This window comes from Mustelus asterias, chromosome 19 (assembly GCF_964213995.1).
Source record: "Mustelus asterias chromosome 19, sMusAst1.hap1.1, whole genome shotgun sequence".
NCBI classification, from domain to species: Eukaryota; Metazoa; Chordata; class Chondrichthyes; order Carcharhiniformes; family Triakidae; genus Mustelus; species Mustelus asterias.
This window is the reverse complement of record NC_135819.1, coordinates 28,930,119-28,947,903: the sequence shown is the minus strand read 5'-3', so window position 1 is coordinate 28,947,903 and position 17,785 is coordinate 28,930,119. Positions and strand designations below refer to the sequence as shown.

The 17,785-nt window shown below is 48.7% G+C and overlaps 1 protein-coding gene across 1 annotated transcript in view; it reads left to right on the top strand.

Moving 5' to 3' along the window:
- Positions 1 to 17,469: 17,469 nt before the first annotated feature.
- metap2a (methionyl aminopeptidase 2a) overlaps positions 17,470 to 17,785 on the top strand; it is a 22,697-nt gene continuing 22,381 nt past the window's right edge. The window contains exon 1 of the mRNA XM_078235234.1: positions 17,470 to 17,686. Within this exon, the coding sequence (XP_078091360.1) occupies positions 17,527 to 17,686 (160 nt within the window). The 5' untranslated portion in view covers positions 17,470 to 17,526. The remainder of the gene's footprint in view (positions 17,687 to 17,785) is intronic.

Here is a 17,785-nt window from a genome sequence, read left to right as displayed (position 1 = left end):
ACCGAGGCTGCCCACTGAGTGGATATTACCGAGTTGGACAGCCTCAGTGCTGACAATGATCAGACTTCACAAAATGTGTGTCAAAGTGAACTGCCCTGGACAAACCCTACAGTTTATATATAAATATATACATATAGGTTCAGGAGGGAGAAAACAGTTCCAATGTTCAAACTCCAGTAAAAATTAGGATAAGAAATCAAGAAATGGGGAGTGAAAGTCTCTGTTCTGTGAAGGGCCATCCTGACTCGAAACATTAACTCTGTTTCCCTCTCCACAGATGCTGCCAGACCTGCCGTGTTTATCCAGCGTTTTCCATTTTTATTTCAGCTTTCCAGCATTATTTTGGTTTTATTCCAGGGAATGGGATTGGGATGGGGCGGCACGGTAGCACAGTGGTTAGCACTGCTGCTTCACAGCTCCAGGGTCCCGGGTTCGATTCCGGCTCGGGTCACTGTCTGTGTGGAGTTTGCACATTCTCCTCGTGTCTGCGTGGGTTTCCTCCGGTTGCTCCGGATTCCTCCCACAGTCCAAAGATGTGCGGGTTAGGTTGATTAGCCAGGTTAAAAATTGCCCCTTCGAGTCCTGAGATGCGTAGGTTAGCGGGATTAGCGGGTAAATATGTGGGGGTAGGACCTGGGTGGGATTGTGGTCGGTGCAGACTCGATGGGTCGAATGGCCTCCTTCTGCACTGTAGGGTTTCTATGATTTCTATGATTGATGGGGCAGTAACCTCATGGAGTCATTGAAAAATCCAGCATAGGCTTGTCGTCCTGGATGGCAGCAATGGCAATTCTGCCCACTCTGCTGGCTCAATACCAACACTTATGGGGGGTTTGAGGGGGGGGTGGAGTAGCAGCTCCGACTGTTGGGGGGGGGAAGGGGCCAATGATCAGGGGCACGGGGTTGGAGTGAATGCTGGCTCCAATCGGGGGTTAGGGGGAAACCCCTGAGATCTGTTGGGGCGGCACGGTGGCACAGTGGTTGGCACTGCGGCCTCGCACCGTCAGGGACCCGGGTTCGATTCCCAGCTTGGGTCATTGTGCAGAGTCTGCACGTTCTCCCCGTGTCTGCGTGGGTTTCCTCCGGGTGCACTGGTTTCCTCCCACATCCAAAAGACGTGCAGGTAGGTTCACTGGCCATGCTAAATTCTCCCTCAGTGTACCCGAACAGGCGCCGGAGTGTGGTGACTAGGGGATTTTCACAGTAACTTCATTGCAGTGTTAATGTACTTGTGACACTAATAAAGAAAGATAGCATCCTGATCTCAGTGCGGCTGGGCTTTGCCAGTGTGTTGAGGCCCCGTCTCCCCCCACCGCATGGTGGTGTGAAACATGCTCCTGTGATGTTTTTGGCAGAGTGTGGTAGAATCCTCTCCAGATTCCAGCACACTCACTCAGCTGTCAGAAAAACTGCAGAAAGATTGCAGTACCGAACACACCCAAAAGAGCAGGGTGGAACACTCCCATTTTCACATTCTTAGAATCATAGAATCCCTACAGTGCAGAAGGAGGCCATTCATCGACACTAATCACAATCCCATCCTATCCCCGTTACCCCAAGTATTTACCCTGCTAATCCCCCTGACACTAAGGGGCAATTTAGCATGGTGAATCCACCTAACCCGGACTGTGGGAGACCCGGAGGGAACCCACGCAGACACGGGGAGAATGTGCAGACTCCACAGTCACCCAAGCCGGGAGTCAAACCCGAGTCCCTGGTGCTGTGAGGCAGCAGTGCTAACCATTGTGCCACCGTGCCACCCATGACACTGAGGCGCCGATCTTACAAAAATAATTCTAAGGACACGATCATCCGGCTGCAGTCTGCTCGGGGTGTCATTGTGCAGGTGCCCTGATTGCCCAGTGAACTGGGAGACCTCCTGCCCCCCCCCCCCTGCCATGGACATCACCCCCGCCTCCTCCATTATTGGCAGCAGTGTAACCTCTCCCCATGGCAACACGGGTCGCCGGCATCAGCTCATCATGACCCTTCCAAAGAACTGCCTGTCACCATCCTCTCCGTGGCCCACCCTGCATGCCCCCCCCATTGCCAGTCTATCCCCATGTGCCATGCACCCCCTTTGCCAATCACCCCCCCCATCTGCCAATCATGCCGCCCCAGCATAGCCCCCCCTGCTGGTCCGACTTTACAGAGCGTCCCCCAAACAGGGCATATGTGAGCACATCTCCCACTCCACCTGACGAAGGGGCAGCGCTCCGAAAGCTAGTGGCATTTGCTACCAAATAAACCTGTTGGATTTTAACTTGGTGTTGTGAGACTTCTTACTGTTATGGTGGCCAGTGGGCAGTGCTAGGGTGTCCAGTGGGCACTGTCATGTTGGCTCTGCCAATGGCCACTGCCTGGCCATGTCCCGACTACCCAGGGGCTTCAATGGCCTCCGATCCCCTGGTGTGGTCATCACTGTGATTCTCGCCAGAGTGAGGTCCGACTAGCAAGGAGCTCACTGTCAGTGAGGGCATAAACAGCTTTGCTGAATACATTAATGTCACGTGAATCATGACGTTAATATGCAAATCAGCTTCATGCCCCTTTTGGGTGCAAAGCCTTTCCCGCCGGTAAAACAGTGCTGGTAACTCTCCGTGCTGTGTGAAACTGGGCACAAGCCCATTTTCTCACTCTGCGGACAATCTTCGCACCTCGCTGTGCCGACCGACAGGCGGGATGAGGTTGTAAGATCGCGCCCGTAGAATTTTTTTGGGAAAGTTCTATCCATAGAATTTTACAGCATGGAAAGAGGCCCTTCAGCCCATCATGTCCATGCTGGCCATCAAACACCTATCTATTCTGATCCCATTTTCTAGCATTTGGCCCGTAGCCTTGTATGCGTTGGCATTTCAAGTGTTCATTTAATGCTCCTTAAATGTTGTGAGGGTTCCCGCCTCTACCACCCTTTCAGGCAGTGAGTTTCAGATTCCCACCACCCTCCTCACATCTCCTATACATGTCCTGCCCCTTAACTTAAATCTGTGCCAATTGGTTATTGACCCCTCAGCTAAGGGGATAAGTTCCTTCCTATCCACCCTATCTATGCCCCTCATAATATTATACATGTCAATCAGGTTCCCCCTCAGCTTTCTCTGCTCCAAGGAAAACAACCTCAGCCTAACCAATCTCTCTTAATATTTGAAACACTCCAGCCCAGGTAATATCCTGGTGAATCTCCTCTGCACCTTCTCTAGTGCAATCACATCCTTCCGAAAGTGTGGCGACCAGACTGCACACAGTATTATAGTTGTGGCTTAACCAGTGTTTTATACAGTTCCATCATAACCTCCTTGCTCTTATATTCAATGCCTCAGCAAGTATCCCATCTACCTTCTTATCCATCTTATGTACCTGTCCTGCTGCCTTCAGAGATCTATGGATATGCACACCAAGGTCCCTCTGATTCCTAAAGTCCTGTCATTCATTGTGTTTCCTTTGCCTGAATAGTCCTCCCGAATTTCATCACCTCATTCTTTTCAGGTTTAAATTTCATTTGACATTGTCCTGCCCATCTGACCAGCCCCTCTATATATTTTTTTGTTCATTCATGGGACACAGGCATCGCTGGCTGGCCAGCATTTATTGGCCATCCTTAGTTGGCCGAGGGCAGTTGAGAGTCAACCACATTGCTGTGACTCTAGAGTCACATGTAGGCCAGACCAGGTAAGGATGGCAGATTTCCTTCCCTGAAGGACATCAGCGACCCAGATGGATTTTTCCGACAATCGACAATGGTTTTATGGTCATCAGTAGATTCTTAATTCCAGATATTTTTTATTGAATTCAAATTCCAGCATTTGCCATGGCGGGATTCGAACCCGAGTCCCCAGAACCTGAGCTGAGTTTCTGGATTAATAGTCTAGCGATAATAGCACTAGGCCATCACCTCCACATATCGTCAAAGCTGCTTTAACAAAGAGTCATCTGGACTCGAAATGTCAGCTCTTTTCTCTCCTTACAGATGCTGCCAGATCTGCTGGGATTTTCCAGCATTTTCTCTCTTGGCCCTAGATCATGCTGCCTGGATATGCTACATTGGGAGTGTTACAATCACCTTTGAGACTGAGCAAAAAGCCAGCATGGAAAAGGAGAGAAGAAGAAGGAAATTGCCCCCAGCAGCGACTGCACCTTCATTTGCACCCACTGTACATTGCCAGGATTTTGTGTCTCTGTGCACTGTTTGAGAGCACATTTCCACTCCATCTGATGAAGGGGCAGCGCTCCGAAAGCTTATGGTATTTGCTACCAAATAAACCTGTTGGACTTTAACCTGGTGTTGTTAAAACTCTTACTATTGCCAGTAAGACATAGCTAGACGTGGTCACCATTACGGGCGTAGATTTAGAAAGGAGAAACCTGCAGTGTTGGTTTGTATGCACAGAACCTCAAAATACAGGAGAGTTATATGAGTGGGACACAGAATAATTGTTTATATCTTTAGAATAATACCAACTGACATTCATATAGCACCTTCACAGTCCATAATCCAAACAGTTCAAAGAACAAAGAACAAAGAACAATACAGCACAGGAACAGGCCCTTCGGCCCTCCAAGCCCGCGCCGCTCCCCGGTCCGGGATTGAATCCTGAATCCAGGATCCCCGCCCAATTTTCCAGCCTATCTACATACCAATATCCTATCCACCGAGCTGTCCCTCACAGCTACAGTTCGAATTATCAAAGACAGAAATAGATGGAAGAGCACTTTAAGAGAGGCCCTCCCCGCTCCACATTACCCCCCTGCTCCCATCCCATTACCCCGCCTTCCCCCATTAACCCCTGCCTCCACCCCATTACCCCCTGCCTCCCCCTCCACATTACCCCCTGCCCCCAACCCATTACCCACTGCCCCACCCCATTAACCCCTGCCTCCACCCCATTACCCCCTGCCTCCCCCTCCACATTACCCCCCTGCCCCCACCCCATTACCCACTGCCCCCACCCCATTATCCTCTGCCCCACCCCATTACCGCCTGCCTTCCCCCTCCCCTATTATCCCCTGCCTTCCCCCCTTCCCCAATACTCTGTGCCTCCCCCCACCCCATTACCCCCTGCCTCCCCCTCCACATTACCCCCTTCCTTCCCCATTATCCCCTGCCCCCTTCCCATTGCCCCCTGCCTCTCCATTACCCCCTGCCTTCCCAGTCCCTCCATTGCCCCCTGCCTCCCCCTCTCCCATTACCCCCTACCTTCCCTGTCCCTCCATTACCCCCTCCCAATTAACCCCTGCCCTCCCCCCTTTAATCCCTGCCTTCCCCCCTCCCCCTTACCCTGCCTTCCCCCTTTCAACACTTTAACCTGTGTTCCCCCACACTTCATATTCCCCCCAGTCCTTTCCTCCCCATGTTCCTCCTGCCTTCCCTATGTCCGTCTGCCTTCTTCCCTCTCTACATCCACCTATTCCCCCTTTCCTACATTACACCCTGCCTTCTCCCATCCTTACATTACGTCCTGCATTCCACCTCTCCCCACATAACCCGATTGCCTTCCCCCCCCAAGATCCCTCCGCCCCATGTTCCACCCTGCCTTCCCCATGTTACCCCCCCCCAACTTTGTTCCCACATCTTCCCCTCCCTATGTCCCTCCTGCCTTCTCCCCTCGTACACCTTCACTTATCCCTCTCCCTGCATTCTCTCAGCCTGCCCCCGAACTCCCCCCCCCCGCCCCCGTGTCTTTAGGGTAATTGGGGTGTTTCTGTGCTGAGAGATTCAGATCTATGTCTCATTAAAGCATGGATGATCATATCAGGAGGTGCATTATCTTGGGGAAAAACACTAATATGTGAAGACTATGTGAATTAAAGCATTTGTTATATAATGGTAAACTTGGTGCGAAATAATTAATCTGCGTATTGTGTGCAGTTGGGTCACCTTGGAAAGTCAGTAACCTGCCGCGTTTGTCCGCAGTCACTTTAAACATGAGTATTGAGGGAAAGCAATATGAAATTAGCAGAACAAAACCAAAGAAAGCTGGAGCATGCTAACTACTTGCAATTGCTATTTAAAAGGAAGAGCAGATATTAGATTCATTCCTAATAAGTTACCTTATTCCAGAGAGTGATAACTTTCATTTGGAAATAGAGATTTTAATCATTTAGAACATAGAACAGTACAGCACAGTACAGGCCCTTCGGCCCACAATGTTGTGCCGAGCTTTGTCCGAAACCAAGATCAAGCTATCCCACTCCCTATCATTCTGGTGTGCTCCATGTGCCTATCCAATAACCACTTGAAAGTTCCTAAAGTGTCTGACTCCACTATCACAGCAGGCAGTCCATTCCACACCCCAACCACTCTCTGCGTAAAGAACCGACCTCGGACATCCCTCCTATATCTCCCACCATGAACCCTATAGTTATGCCCCCTAGTAACAGCTACACCCACCCGAGGAAATAGTCTCTGAACATCCACTCTATCTATCCCCCTCATCATCTTATAAACCTCTATGAAGTCGCCTCTCATCCTCCTCCGCTCTAAAGAGAAAAGCCCTAGCTCCCTCAACCTTTCCTCATAAGACCTACCCTCCAAACCAGGCAGCATCCCGGTAAATCTCCTCTGCACTCTCTCCAATGCTTCCATATCCTTCTTATAGTGAGGTGACCAGAACTGCACACAATATTCCAAATGTGGTCTCACCAAGGTCCTGTACAGTTGCAGCATAACACCACGGCTCTTAAACTCAAATCCCCTGTTAATAAACGCTAACACACTATAGGCCTTCTTCACGGCTCCATCCACTTGAGTGGCAACCTTTAGAGATCTATGGATATGAACTCCAAGATCTCTCTGTTCCTCCACATTCCTCAGAACCCTGCCGTTGACCCTGTAATCCGCATTCAAATTTGTCCTACCAAAATGAATAACCTTGCACTTATCAGTGTTAAACTCCATTTGCCATTTTTCAGCCCAGCTCTGCATCCTATCAATGTCTCTTTGCAGCCTACAACAGCCCTCCACCTCATCCACTACTCCACCAACCTTGGTGTCATCAGCAAATTTACTGACCCACCCTTCAGTCCCCTCCTCCAAGTCATTGATAAAAATCACAAATAGCAGAGGACCCAGCACTGATCCCTGTGGTACACCGCCGGTAACTGGTCTCCAGTCTGAAAATTTTCCATCCACCACCACCCTCTGTCTTCTATGAGATAGCCAGTTACTTATCCAATTGGCCAAATTTCCTTCTATCCCACACCTCCTTACTTTCTTCATGAGCCGACCATGGGGAACCTTATCAAACGTCTTACTAAAATCCTTGTATACGACATCAACTGCTCTACCTTCATCAACACACTTAGTTACCTCCTCAAAAATTCAATCAAATTTGTGAGGCACGACTTACCCTTCACGAATCTGTGCTGACTATCCCGGATTAAGCTGCATCTTTCCAAATGGTCATAAATCCTATCCCTCAGGACCTTTTCCATTAACTTACCGACCACCGAAGGTAAGACTAACTGGCCTATAATTACCAGGGTCATTACTATTTCCTTTCTTGAACAGAGGAACAACATTCGCCACTCTCCAGTCCTCTGGCACCACCCCTGTGGACAGTGAGGAACCCAAAGATCAAAGCCAAAGGCTCTGCAATCTCATCCCTTGCCTCCCAAAGAATCCTAGGATACATTTCATCTGGCCCAGGGGACTTATCGACCCTCAGGCTTTTCAAAATTGCTAATACACCTTCCCTCAGAACATCTACCTCCTCCAGCCTATCAGCCTGTGTCCCACTCTCATCCTCAAAAACATGGTCCCTCGCCTTGGTGAACACTGAAGAAAAGTATTCATTCATCGCCTCTCCTATCTCTTCTGACTCCATGCACAAGTTCCCACTACTATCCTTGACTGGCCCTAACCTCACCCTGGTCATTCTTTTATTTCTCACGTAAGAGTAAAAAGCCTTGGGGTTTTCCTTGATCCGACCCGTCAAGGACTTCTCATGTCCCCTCCAAGCTCTCCTAAGCCCTTTTTTTAGCTCATTCCTTGCTACCTTGTAACCCTCAAGCGACCCAACTGAACCTTGTTTTCTCATCCTTAGATACGCTTCCTTTTTCCTCTTGACAAGACATTCAACCTCTTTTGTGAACCATGGTTCCCTCACTTGACCATTTCCTCCCTGCCTGACAGGGACATGCCTATCAAGGACACGCAGTATTTGTTCCTTGAACAAGCTCCACTTTTCATTTGTGCCTTTCCCTGACAGTTTCTGTTCCCATCTTATGCTCCCTAATTCTTGCCTAATCACATCATAATTACCCCTCCCCCAATTATAAACCTTGCCCTGCCGTAAGGCCCTATCCCTCTCCATTGCAATAATGAAAGACACCGAATTGTGGTCACTATCTCCAAAGTGCTCTCCCACAAACAAATCTAACACTTGGCCCAGTTCATTTCCCAGTACCAAATCCAATGTGGCCCCACCTCTTGTTGGCCTATCCACATATTGTGTCAGGAAACCCTCCTGCACACATGGTACAAAAACTGCCCCATCCGAACTATTCGACCTATAAAGGTTCCAATCAATATTTGGAAAGTTAAAGTCATCCATGACAACTACCCTGTGACCTCCACATCTATCCATAATCTGCTTTGCAATTTCCTCCTCCACATCTCTATTACTATTTGGGGGCCTATAGAAAACCCCCAACAATGTGACCGCTCCTTTCCTATTTCTAACTTCAGCCCATATTACCTCAGTCGGCAGATCCCCCTCGAACTGCCTTTCAGCAGCCGTTAAACTATCCTTGATTAACAATGCTACTCCTCCACCTCTTTTACCACCTTCCCTACTCTTACTGAAACATCTATACCCTGGGACGTCCAACAACCATTCCTGTCCCTGTTCTAACCATGCCTCTGTAATGGCCACAACATCATAGTCCCAAGTACCAATCCACGCTCCAAGTTCACCTACCTTATTTCGGATGTTCCTTGCATTGAAGTAGACACACTTCAACCCACCTTCCTGTCTGCCGGTACACTCCTGCGACCTTGATACCCTCCTCAGTACCTCGTTACACTCAACACTGGCTTCTGGACTACAGCTCGTTTTCCCATCCCCCTGACAAATTAGTTTAAACCCCCCAGAAGAGCCGTAGCAAATTTAATTTATTTATAAATCAACATAAACAAGCTATTTATAGATTCCAAGTTTGATTAATTGGGGCGGAACGGAGGCACTGCTGCCTCACAGCACCAGGGACCCGGGTTCGATTCCCTGCTTGGGTGACTGTCTGTGTGGAGTTTGCACGTTCTCCCCGTGTCTGCGTGGGTTTCCTCCGGGTGCTCCCACATTTCAAAGATATGTGGGTTAGGGGGATTGGCCATGCTAAATTGACCCTTAGTATCAGGGGGCTTAGCAAGGGTATATGCATGGGGTTACGGGGATAGGGCCTAGGTGGGATTGTGGTCAGTGCAGACTCGATGGCGAAATGGCCTCCTTCCGCACTGCATGATTTTATGATCCTATAATGTTACTGCATGATTGCATCACCTAATAAAGGAGTTAGTGAGAACGTAAAAGAAGTCCCTAAAATCCAAAAGTTACTCCCTGAAAAAATAGCTCTCAGGAAAATCTCAAGAAGAGCCCTTGAAAAGAATTATTTTGACCCCTGATACACACCATCAGTAACAGGAGGATACAGTCCATGGGTAAACAAGACAGCTACTCTCGCAGTGAGTTGGCAGAGATCGCTCTGCCTTGTCAATCGTACTGGAAATGTTATTTGGAGACTAATGAATTCAGAATGCTGTAGGAATATAACAATGCTCCTCAATCAACTTCCTCATTCCTGCACCCCGAGATTTTCCTCCCACTCGTTCTGACACCAGGCCCCGCTACCTACTCCACCTCAAGAGGACCGGGATGCATCTTCCCCATCACAGCCTCCAGATTGTCCCTCCTCCCCCTGACTCAGTCTGTGAGTTCCCTGACACAAGCCCTGCAGTAAAGGCTTGCATCAGGGGACTCACAGACTCAGTCGGGGGATGAGGGGCAATTGGGAGGCTGTGATGGGGGAGAGGTCTGCCTGTCAGTGAAAGCTTGGCAAGAGGAGAAGTGAGCTGTGGGAGGTTAGGGGGGGGGGGGGGGAGAGGGTGGCATCAGAAGTTGGAGGAGGGTCAGAGTAAAGTTATTCTGTCCTGAGACCAAGACAGATAACTGCAACTGGCCCTGTTAATACTGAGTAGCTCATGTGCTGTTCCCGGAAATATATTTAAAAGATACGTATTTGTGGAATAAATGCTGACGGCACCTTAAATTTCTTGAACCCTTTCCAAGAATGGACTGACATTGAGTATTCTCTCTTCTGCTTCCCACAGCTTTGGCAGGCCAATTGACACTTCTGACATATATGTTGGCTGACTATCATTTGATATGCTTCCAAACTGATCATTTATGTTACTCATCACTGCTCGGCTGTTTGGAAATTGAGCAGGAACTGATAGATCACAGCTGCACGGATCTGTGAGGCTGCCACTGTAAGTAACAATACTCCCACCACCATTCCCAACCCCCCCAACAGCATTTGGACTGCTCTCTCTCACAGTCTAAGGTTTCCAACCCTCTTGGGATGGCCAGGAGACTGGAATCGCTCTCAAACTCCCGGTGACTATTAAAGCAGTCCAGGAGATTTTAAAATGATAGGATTAGGAAACCCCATTAATCGATCAAGCAGCCCAGAGCTCATGTAACTGAACAGCAGCACTCCTGCACAGGAGGTGTTTACATCAGAGCCTGGCTAGATAGACGGCCTGTCAGAGAAGGGGCTGGGGATGAGGTCGAGGGTGTGGGGCGTGAGGTTGGCATGGAGGGTAGGGTCCCAGATTATCCTTCGGGCACTTGGTTCATTTCCGCTCCGCCAGCCCCATAAAAATAATTTGACTCCTTTCAAATATTCATAAGTTCAAAAGATATAGGAGCAGAATGAGGCCATTTGTCCCATCGAGTCCACTCCGCCATTCGATCATGGCGGATATGCTCCTCATTCCCATTTTCCTGCCTTCTCCCCATAACCCTTCAACCCATTACCAATTAAAAATCTGTCTCACTCCTCCTTAAATTTACTCACTGTTCCAGCATCCACTGCACTTGGGGCAGCGAATTCCACAGATTTACAACCCTTCGGGAGAAGTAGTTTCTCCTCAACTCTGTTTTAAATTTGCTGCCCCTTATCCTCTGCCCTTGTACTAGAATGAAGACATCAGCGTGATGCACTCAGGGGACTCATAGAAACATAGAAAAACTACAACACAAAACAGGCCCTTCGGCCCCACAAGTTGTGCCGAACATATCCCTACCTTTTAGGCCTACCTATAACCCTCCATCCTATTAAGTCCCATGTACTCATCCAGGAGTCTCTTAAAAGACCCTATTGAGTTTGCCTCCACCACCACTGACGGCAGCCAATTCCACTCGCCCACCACCCTCTGTGTGAAAAACTTCCCCCAAACATTTCCCCTGTACCTACCCTCCAGCACCTTAAACCTGTGTCCTCTCGTAGCAGCCATTTCCACCCTGGGAAAAAGCCTCTGAGTGTCCACCCGATCTATGCCTCTCAACATCTTATATACCTCTATTAGGTCTCCTCTCATCCTACGTCTCTCCAAGGAGAAAAGGCCAAGCTCCCTCAGCCTATCCTCATAAGGCATGCCACTCAATCCAGGCAACATCCTTGTAAATCTCCTCTGCACCCTTTCAATCTTTCCCACATCCTTCCTGTAATGAGGCGACCAGAACTGAGCACAGTACTCCAAGTGGGGTCTGACGAGGGTCTTATATAGCTGCATCATTATCCCCGGACTCCTAAACTCAATCCCTCGATTGATAAAGGCCAGCACACCATACACCTTCTTAACCACCTCCTCCACCTGCGGGGCCGATTTTAGAGTCCGATGGACCCGGACCCCAAGGTCCTTCTGATCCTCTACAGTACTAAGAGTCTGTCCCTTTATATTGTACTCCTTCATCCCATTTGACCTGCCAAAATGGACCACTACGCATTTATCTGGGTTGAAGTCCACCTGCCACTTCTCCACCCAGTCTTGCATCCTATCTATGTTCCTCTGTAACTTCTGACATCCCTCCAGACTACCCACAACCCCACCAACCTTTGTGTCGTCGGCAAACTTACCAACCCATCCCTCCACTTCCTCATCCAGGTCATTTATGAAAATGACAAACAGCAAGGGTCCCAGAACAGATCCCTGGGGCACACCACTGGTGACCGACCTCCATTTAGAAAAAGACCCATCTATACCCACTCTCTGCCTCCTTTGGGCAAGCCAGTTCTAGATCCACAGGGCAGTAGCCCCTTGGATCCCATGCCCTCTCACTTTTTCTAGAAGCCTCGCATGGGGGACCCTATCGAACGCCTTGCTAAAATCCATATAAACCACATCTACCGCTTTCCCTTCGTCAATGTGTTTAGTCACATTTTCGAAGAACTCCACCAGGCTCGTAAGGCACGATCTGCCTTTGACAAAGCCATGCTGAGTATTTTTGAGCATACTAAACCTCTCTAAATGCTCATAAATCCTGTCCCTCAGGATCTTCTCCATCAGCTTACCAACCACTGAGGTTAGACTCACCGGTCGGTAATTTCCTGGGCTATCCCTATTCCCCTTCTTGAAAATAGGAACCACATCCGCAACCCTCCAATCCTCCGGCACCTCCCCCGTCTCCATCGACGACGCAAAGATCATTGCCAGAGGCTCTGCAATCTCTTCCCTCGCCTCCCACAGTAACCTGGGGTACATCCCATCCGGACCCGGCGACTTATCTATCTTGATGCCATTCAAAGATTCCAGCACAACCTCTTTCTTAAAGTCCACATACTCAATATTTTCAGTCCACCGCAAGCCCGCAGTACATCCACCCAGGTCCTTCTCCTCTGTGAAAACCGAGACAAAATACTCATTAAGCACGTCTGCCATTTCTACTGGTTCCGTACAGATTTTCCCGCCTTCACCTTTTATGGGCCCTATTCCTTCACGTCTCATCATTTTACTCTTCACATATTTATAGAACGCCTTAGGGTTTTCCTTAATTCTACTTGCCAAGGCCTTCTCGTGACCCCTTCTGGCTCTCCTAATTTCCTTCTTTAATCCCTTCGCTCACTGCAATTCACCGTAAGGTCTTGAAAGTGACTATTGAGATAGTTGATGCATTGGTTTTAAATTTCCAAAATTCCCTAGATTTGGAGAAGGGTCCATTAGATTGGAAGATAGCAGATGTAACTCCTCTATTCAAAGGGAGAGAGACAGAAGGCAGGAAACTATAAATCAGTTAGATTAACATTTGTCATAGGGAAATATTAGAAGCCATCATTAAAGAAGTTATAGCGGGACACCTGGAAAAATTCAAGGAAATCAGGCAGAGTCAACATAGAATAAAATCGTAGAATCTCTACAGTACAGGGGGCCATTCGGCCCATTGAATCTGCACCATCCACAATCCCACCCAGGCCCTATTCCCGTAACCCCACATATTTACCCTGCTAATCCCCCTGACACTAGGGTCAATTTTAGCATGGCCAATCAACCTAACCTGCACATCTTTGGAGTGTGGGAGGAAACTGGAGCACCCGGAGGAGACACAGGCACTGATGCGAGGCCGGAATTGAACCCGGGTCCCTGGAGCTGTGAGGAGCAGTGCTAACCACTGTGCTACCGTGCCGCCCCCAACATGGTTTTGTGACAGGGAAATAATGTTTAACCAATTTATTGGTGTTCTTTGAAGGAGTCCCATGTGCTGTGGATAAAGGGGAACTGGTTGATATATGGGGCGGCACGGTAGCACAGTGGTTAGCACTGCTGCTTCACAGCTCCAGGGTCCTGGGTTCGATTCCCGGCTCGGGTCACTGTCTGTGTGGAGTTTGCACATTCTCCTCGTGTCTGCGTGGGTTTCCTCCGGGTGCTCCGGTTTCCTCCCACAGTCCAAAGATGTGCGGGTTAGGTTGATTGGCCATGCTAAAATTGCCCATTAGTGTCCTGAGATGAGTAGGTTAGAGGGATTAGTGGGTAAAATATGTAGGGATATGGGGGTAGGGCCTGGGTGGGATTGTGGTCGGTGCAGACTCGATGGGCCGATTGGCCTCTTTCTGTACTATAGGGGTTCTATGATTTCTTGTTCTATGAAGTTTATCTGGTAGCAAATGCCATTAGCTACTAATCCGAAAGCTAATGGCATTTGCTACCAAATAAACCTGTTGGACTTTAACCTGGTGTTGTTAAAACTCTTACTGTGTTTACCCCAGTCCAATGCCGGCATCTCCACATCATCATTTCACAGGACCAGGAAAATAAAATCTCACGTCATAGGAGGTAACACATTAGCATGGATTGAAGATTGGCTGGCTAACAGGAAACAGAGAGTTGGCATAAATGGATCATTTTCTGGTTGGCAGGATGTGATGAGCGGAGTGCCACAGGGATCAGTGCTGGGACCTCAATGTTTTACAATTTACACAAATGACTTTGATGAAGGGATGAAGGTATGAGTGCTAAATTTGCTGATGACACAAATAGAGCTAGGAAAATATATTGTGGAGGATGTAAGAAGGCTAGAAAGGGACATAGATAGCAGAGTGGGCAAAACTCTGAAAGTATAATGTGGAAAATGTCAAATTGCCCATTTTAGCAGAAAAAATAGAAAAGAAGTTTATTATTTAAATGGTGAGAGATTGCAAAGCTTGGAGGTGCAGAGGGATCTGGGCATCCTAGTGCATGGATCACAAAAGGTTAGTATACAATTATAGCAAATAATTAGGAAGGATAATAGAATGTTATTGCTTATTGTGAGGGGAATTGAATATATTGAATAGGGAGATTATGCTTCAGTTGTACACAGCATCTAGAGTTTTGTGCAGAGTATTGGTCTCATTTAAAGTTTATTTATTATTGTCATAAGTCGGCTTACATTAACACTGCAATGAAATTACTGTGAAAATTCCCTAGTTGCCACACTCCGGCGCCTGTTCGGGTAACACTGAGGGAGAATTCAGCACGGCCAATGCACCTAACCAGCACGTCTTTCAGATTGTGGGAGGAAACTGGGGCATCCAGAGGAAATCCACACAGACACGGGGAGAATGTGCAGACTCCACAGGCAATGGCCCAAGCCAGGAATCGAACCTGGGTCCCCGGCAGTGAAGCAGCAGTGCTAACCACTCTGCCACCGTACCAGATGTAAATATGTTAGAAGTGGTTCAGAGAAAGTTTACTGGACTAATAAAAGAAATGGGTGGGTTGTCTTATGAAGAAAGGTTGGAGAGGCTGGATTTGAATCCATTAGAGTTTAGAGGGGTAAGAGGCGACTTGATTGAAACCTTTAAGATCCTGAGGAATCTTGACAGGGTGGACGTGGAGAGAACGTTTCCTCTGGTCAGAGAATCTAGAACTAGGGGGTCACTGTTAATAAACGGTCATCCATTTAAGACAGAGGTGAGGAGGATTTTTTTCTCTCAGAGCGCTATGAGTCTCTGGAACTCTCTTCTTCAAAAGGCAGTGGAAGCAGAGTCTTTGAACACTTTAAGGCTGAGTTAGATAGATTTGTGATTAACAAGGGGGTGAAAGGTTAATTGGGGGTAGACAGGAATGTGAGGTTGAGGTTACAATCAAATCAGCCATGATCTCATTGAATGGCGGAGCAGGCTTGAGGGGCCAGGTGGCCTACTCCTGCTCCTAATTTGAATGTCTGGCAGTCACCCATTCCCTCTCTGCCTGCAAATCTTTAAGCTCTGGGTTGACCAAATCCAGATGCAGCAACAAGTTAGGCCTTTGTCACTAGTGCCTTTAACCACAGAAACCCTACAGTGCAGAAAGAGGCCATTCGGCCCATCGAGTCTGCACCAACCACAATCCCACCCAGACCCTATCCCCATTTCCCCACATATTTACCCACTAATCCCTCTAACCTACGCATCCCGGGACACTAAGGGGCAATTTAGCATGGCCAATTAACCTAACCCGCTCATCTTTGGACTGTGGGAGGAAACCGGAGCACCCGGAGGAAACCCACGCAGACACAGGAAGAATGTTCAAACTCCACACAGACAGTGACCCAAGCCGGGAATTGAACCCAGGTCCCTGGAGCTGTGAAGCAGCAGCGCTAACCACTGTGCTACCGTGCCGCCCTTTAACACAATGCAACGTCCCAAGGTGTGTCACAGGAACATGGTAAATGACACAGCTTTAGAAGTCAAAACAACTAACTGATTTAAAATTAAAATGACAAAGATTAGAATATCAAGGCCAAATCTCATACACATAATGAATAAACTCTTACATAAAGACAAAATACTGTGGATGCTGAAAATTTGAAATAAGTACAAAGTGCTGGAAAATACTCAGCAGCTCTGGCATCAGCTGTGTACAGAGTGAAGGTGTGAGTTGAATATGACCCATTTCTCAGAGTTCTGAAAACCTGAAGCGTTTATTGCCTGTTCTGCCATTCTACAAGATCAGAGCCGATCTGACTGTGGCCTCAACTCCACTTTCCAGTCTGACCTCGATAACCTTTGACTCCCTTGTCTGTAAAAGGTGTCATGGTTTGCATCTCCATCTCTGGGTCAAAGGATCTGAGTTCAATTGCCGCTTCAGGACCTGATGGCTATGGAATCAGAGAAATCCTACAGTGCAGAAGGAGGCCATTTGGCCCTTCAAGTCTGCACCGACTTTCTGGCACAGTATCCTCCCCACGCCCTCTCCCACACATTTACCATGGCTAATTCATCTAACCTACACATCTTGGCACACTAAGGGCAATTTAGCACAGTGTATCTACCTAACCTGCACATCTCTAAAGTTTATTTATTATTGTCACAAGTAGGCTGATATTAACACTTAATGAAGTTGCTGTGAAAATCCTCTGGTCGCCATGTTCCGGTGCCAGTTCGGATACACTTATGGTGAACTTAACACCTAACCAGCACATCTTTCAGACTGTGGGAGGAAATCAGAGCATCCGGAAACCCACAGACACGGGGAGAATGTGCAAACTCCACACAGACAGTGACCCAAGCCGGGAATTGAACCCAGGTCCCTGGCACTGTGGGACAGCAGTGCCAACCATTGTACTGCCTATGAGCAGGCTCCATGAAACACTATGAAGCACTAATTCAGTTTTGAATAAGTTTGGCAAGTCTGCCTGCAGTGCTGTCTGGGGAGACTCGCCCAGGCCCATGACTCCAGAATCCCTAAATCTTTCAGCTCGTTGGTGAATATTGAAACACCTCTCCTGATTCCTGCACCAACTTTCCACATTTTGCCTCGCTAAAGCTGGTTAGGATAAAATAGCAGCATCAAATGTTGCAGATACTCAGCACCCTGGCCCTCTTTTTAGGCTACTCAGCACCCTGGCATGAAGCAGGAGCTGGTTGACAACCTTCAGGGTGGCTGCGCCTCCTCTACCGTAATTACGGGACCTGCCCTTTACCGTAATATCCCGACAACACGCGCGGCAGACACGTGCCGCCCAGCCCCGCGCATGCGCGGCGGCGCTCTCCCGGCGGGCTCGACCCAAGATGGCGGAGCAGGCGGTGAGGGTGGAGGCCGGAGGCGGCGGCGGAGAGGGAGCGGTTGACAGGCAGCAGCTGCTCAACGGCGGCCCGGAGGAAAAAGAGGACGAGGTGGCGGAAGAGAGCACCAAGAAGAAAAAGAAGAAGAAGAGGAAAGGCAAAAGCGGTAAGAAGAGGGTGAGAGGGTAGGCCGGGGCGGGGGTGAGTCACCCCCTCCCCTTCCCCTCCACCCCCCCCAACCCCCTCCACCCCCCCCCCCCAACCC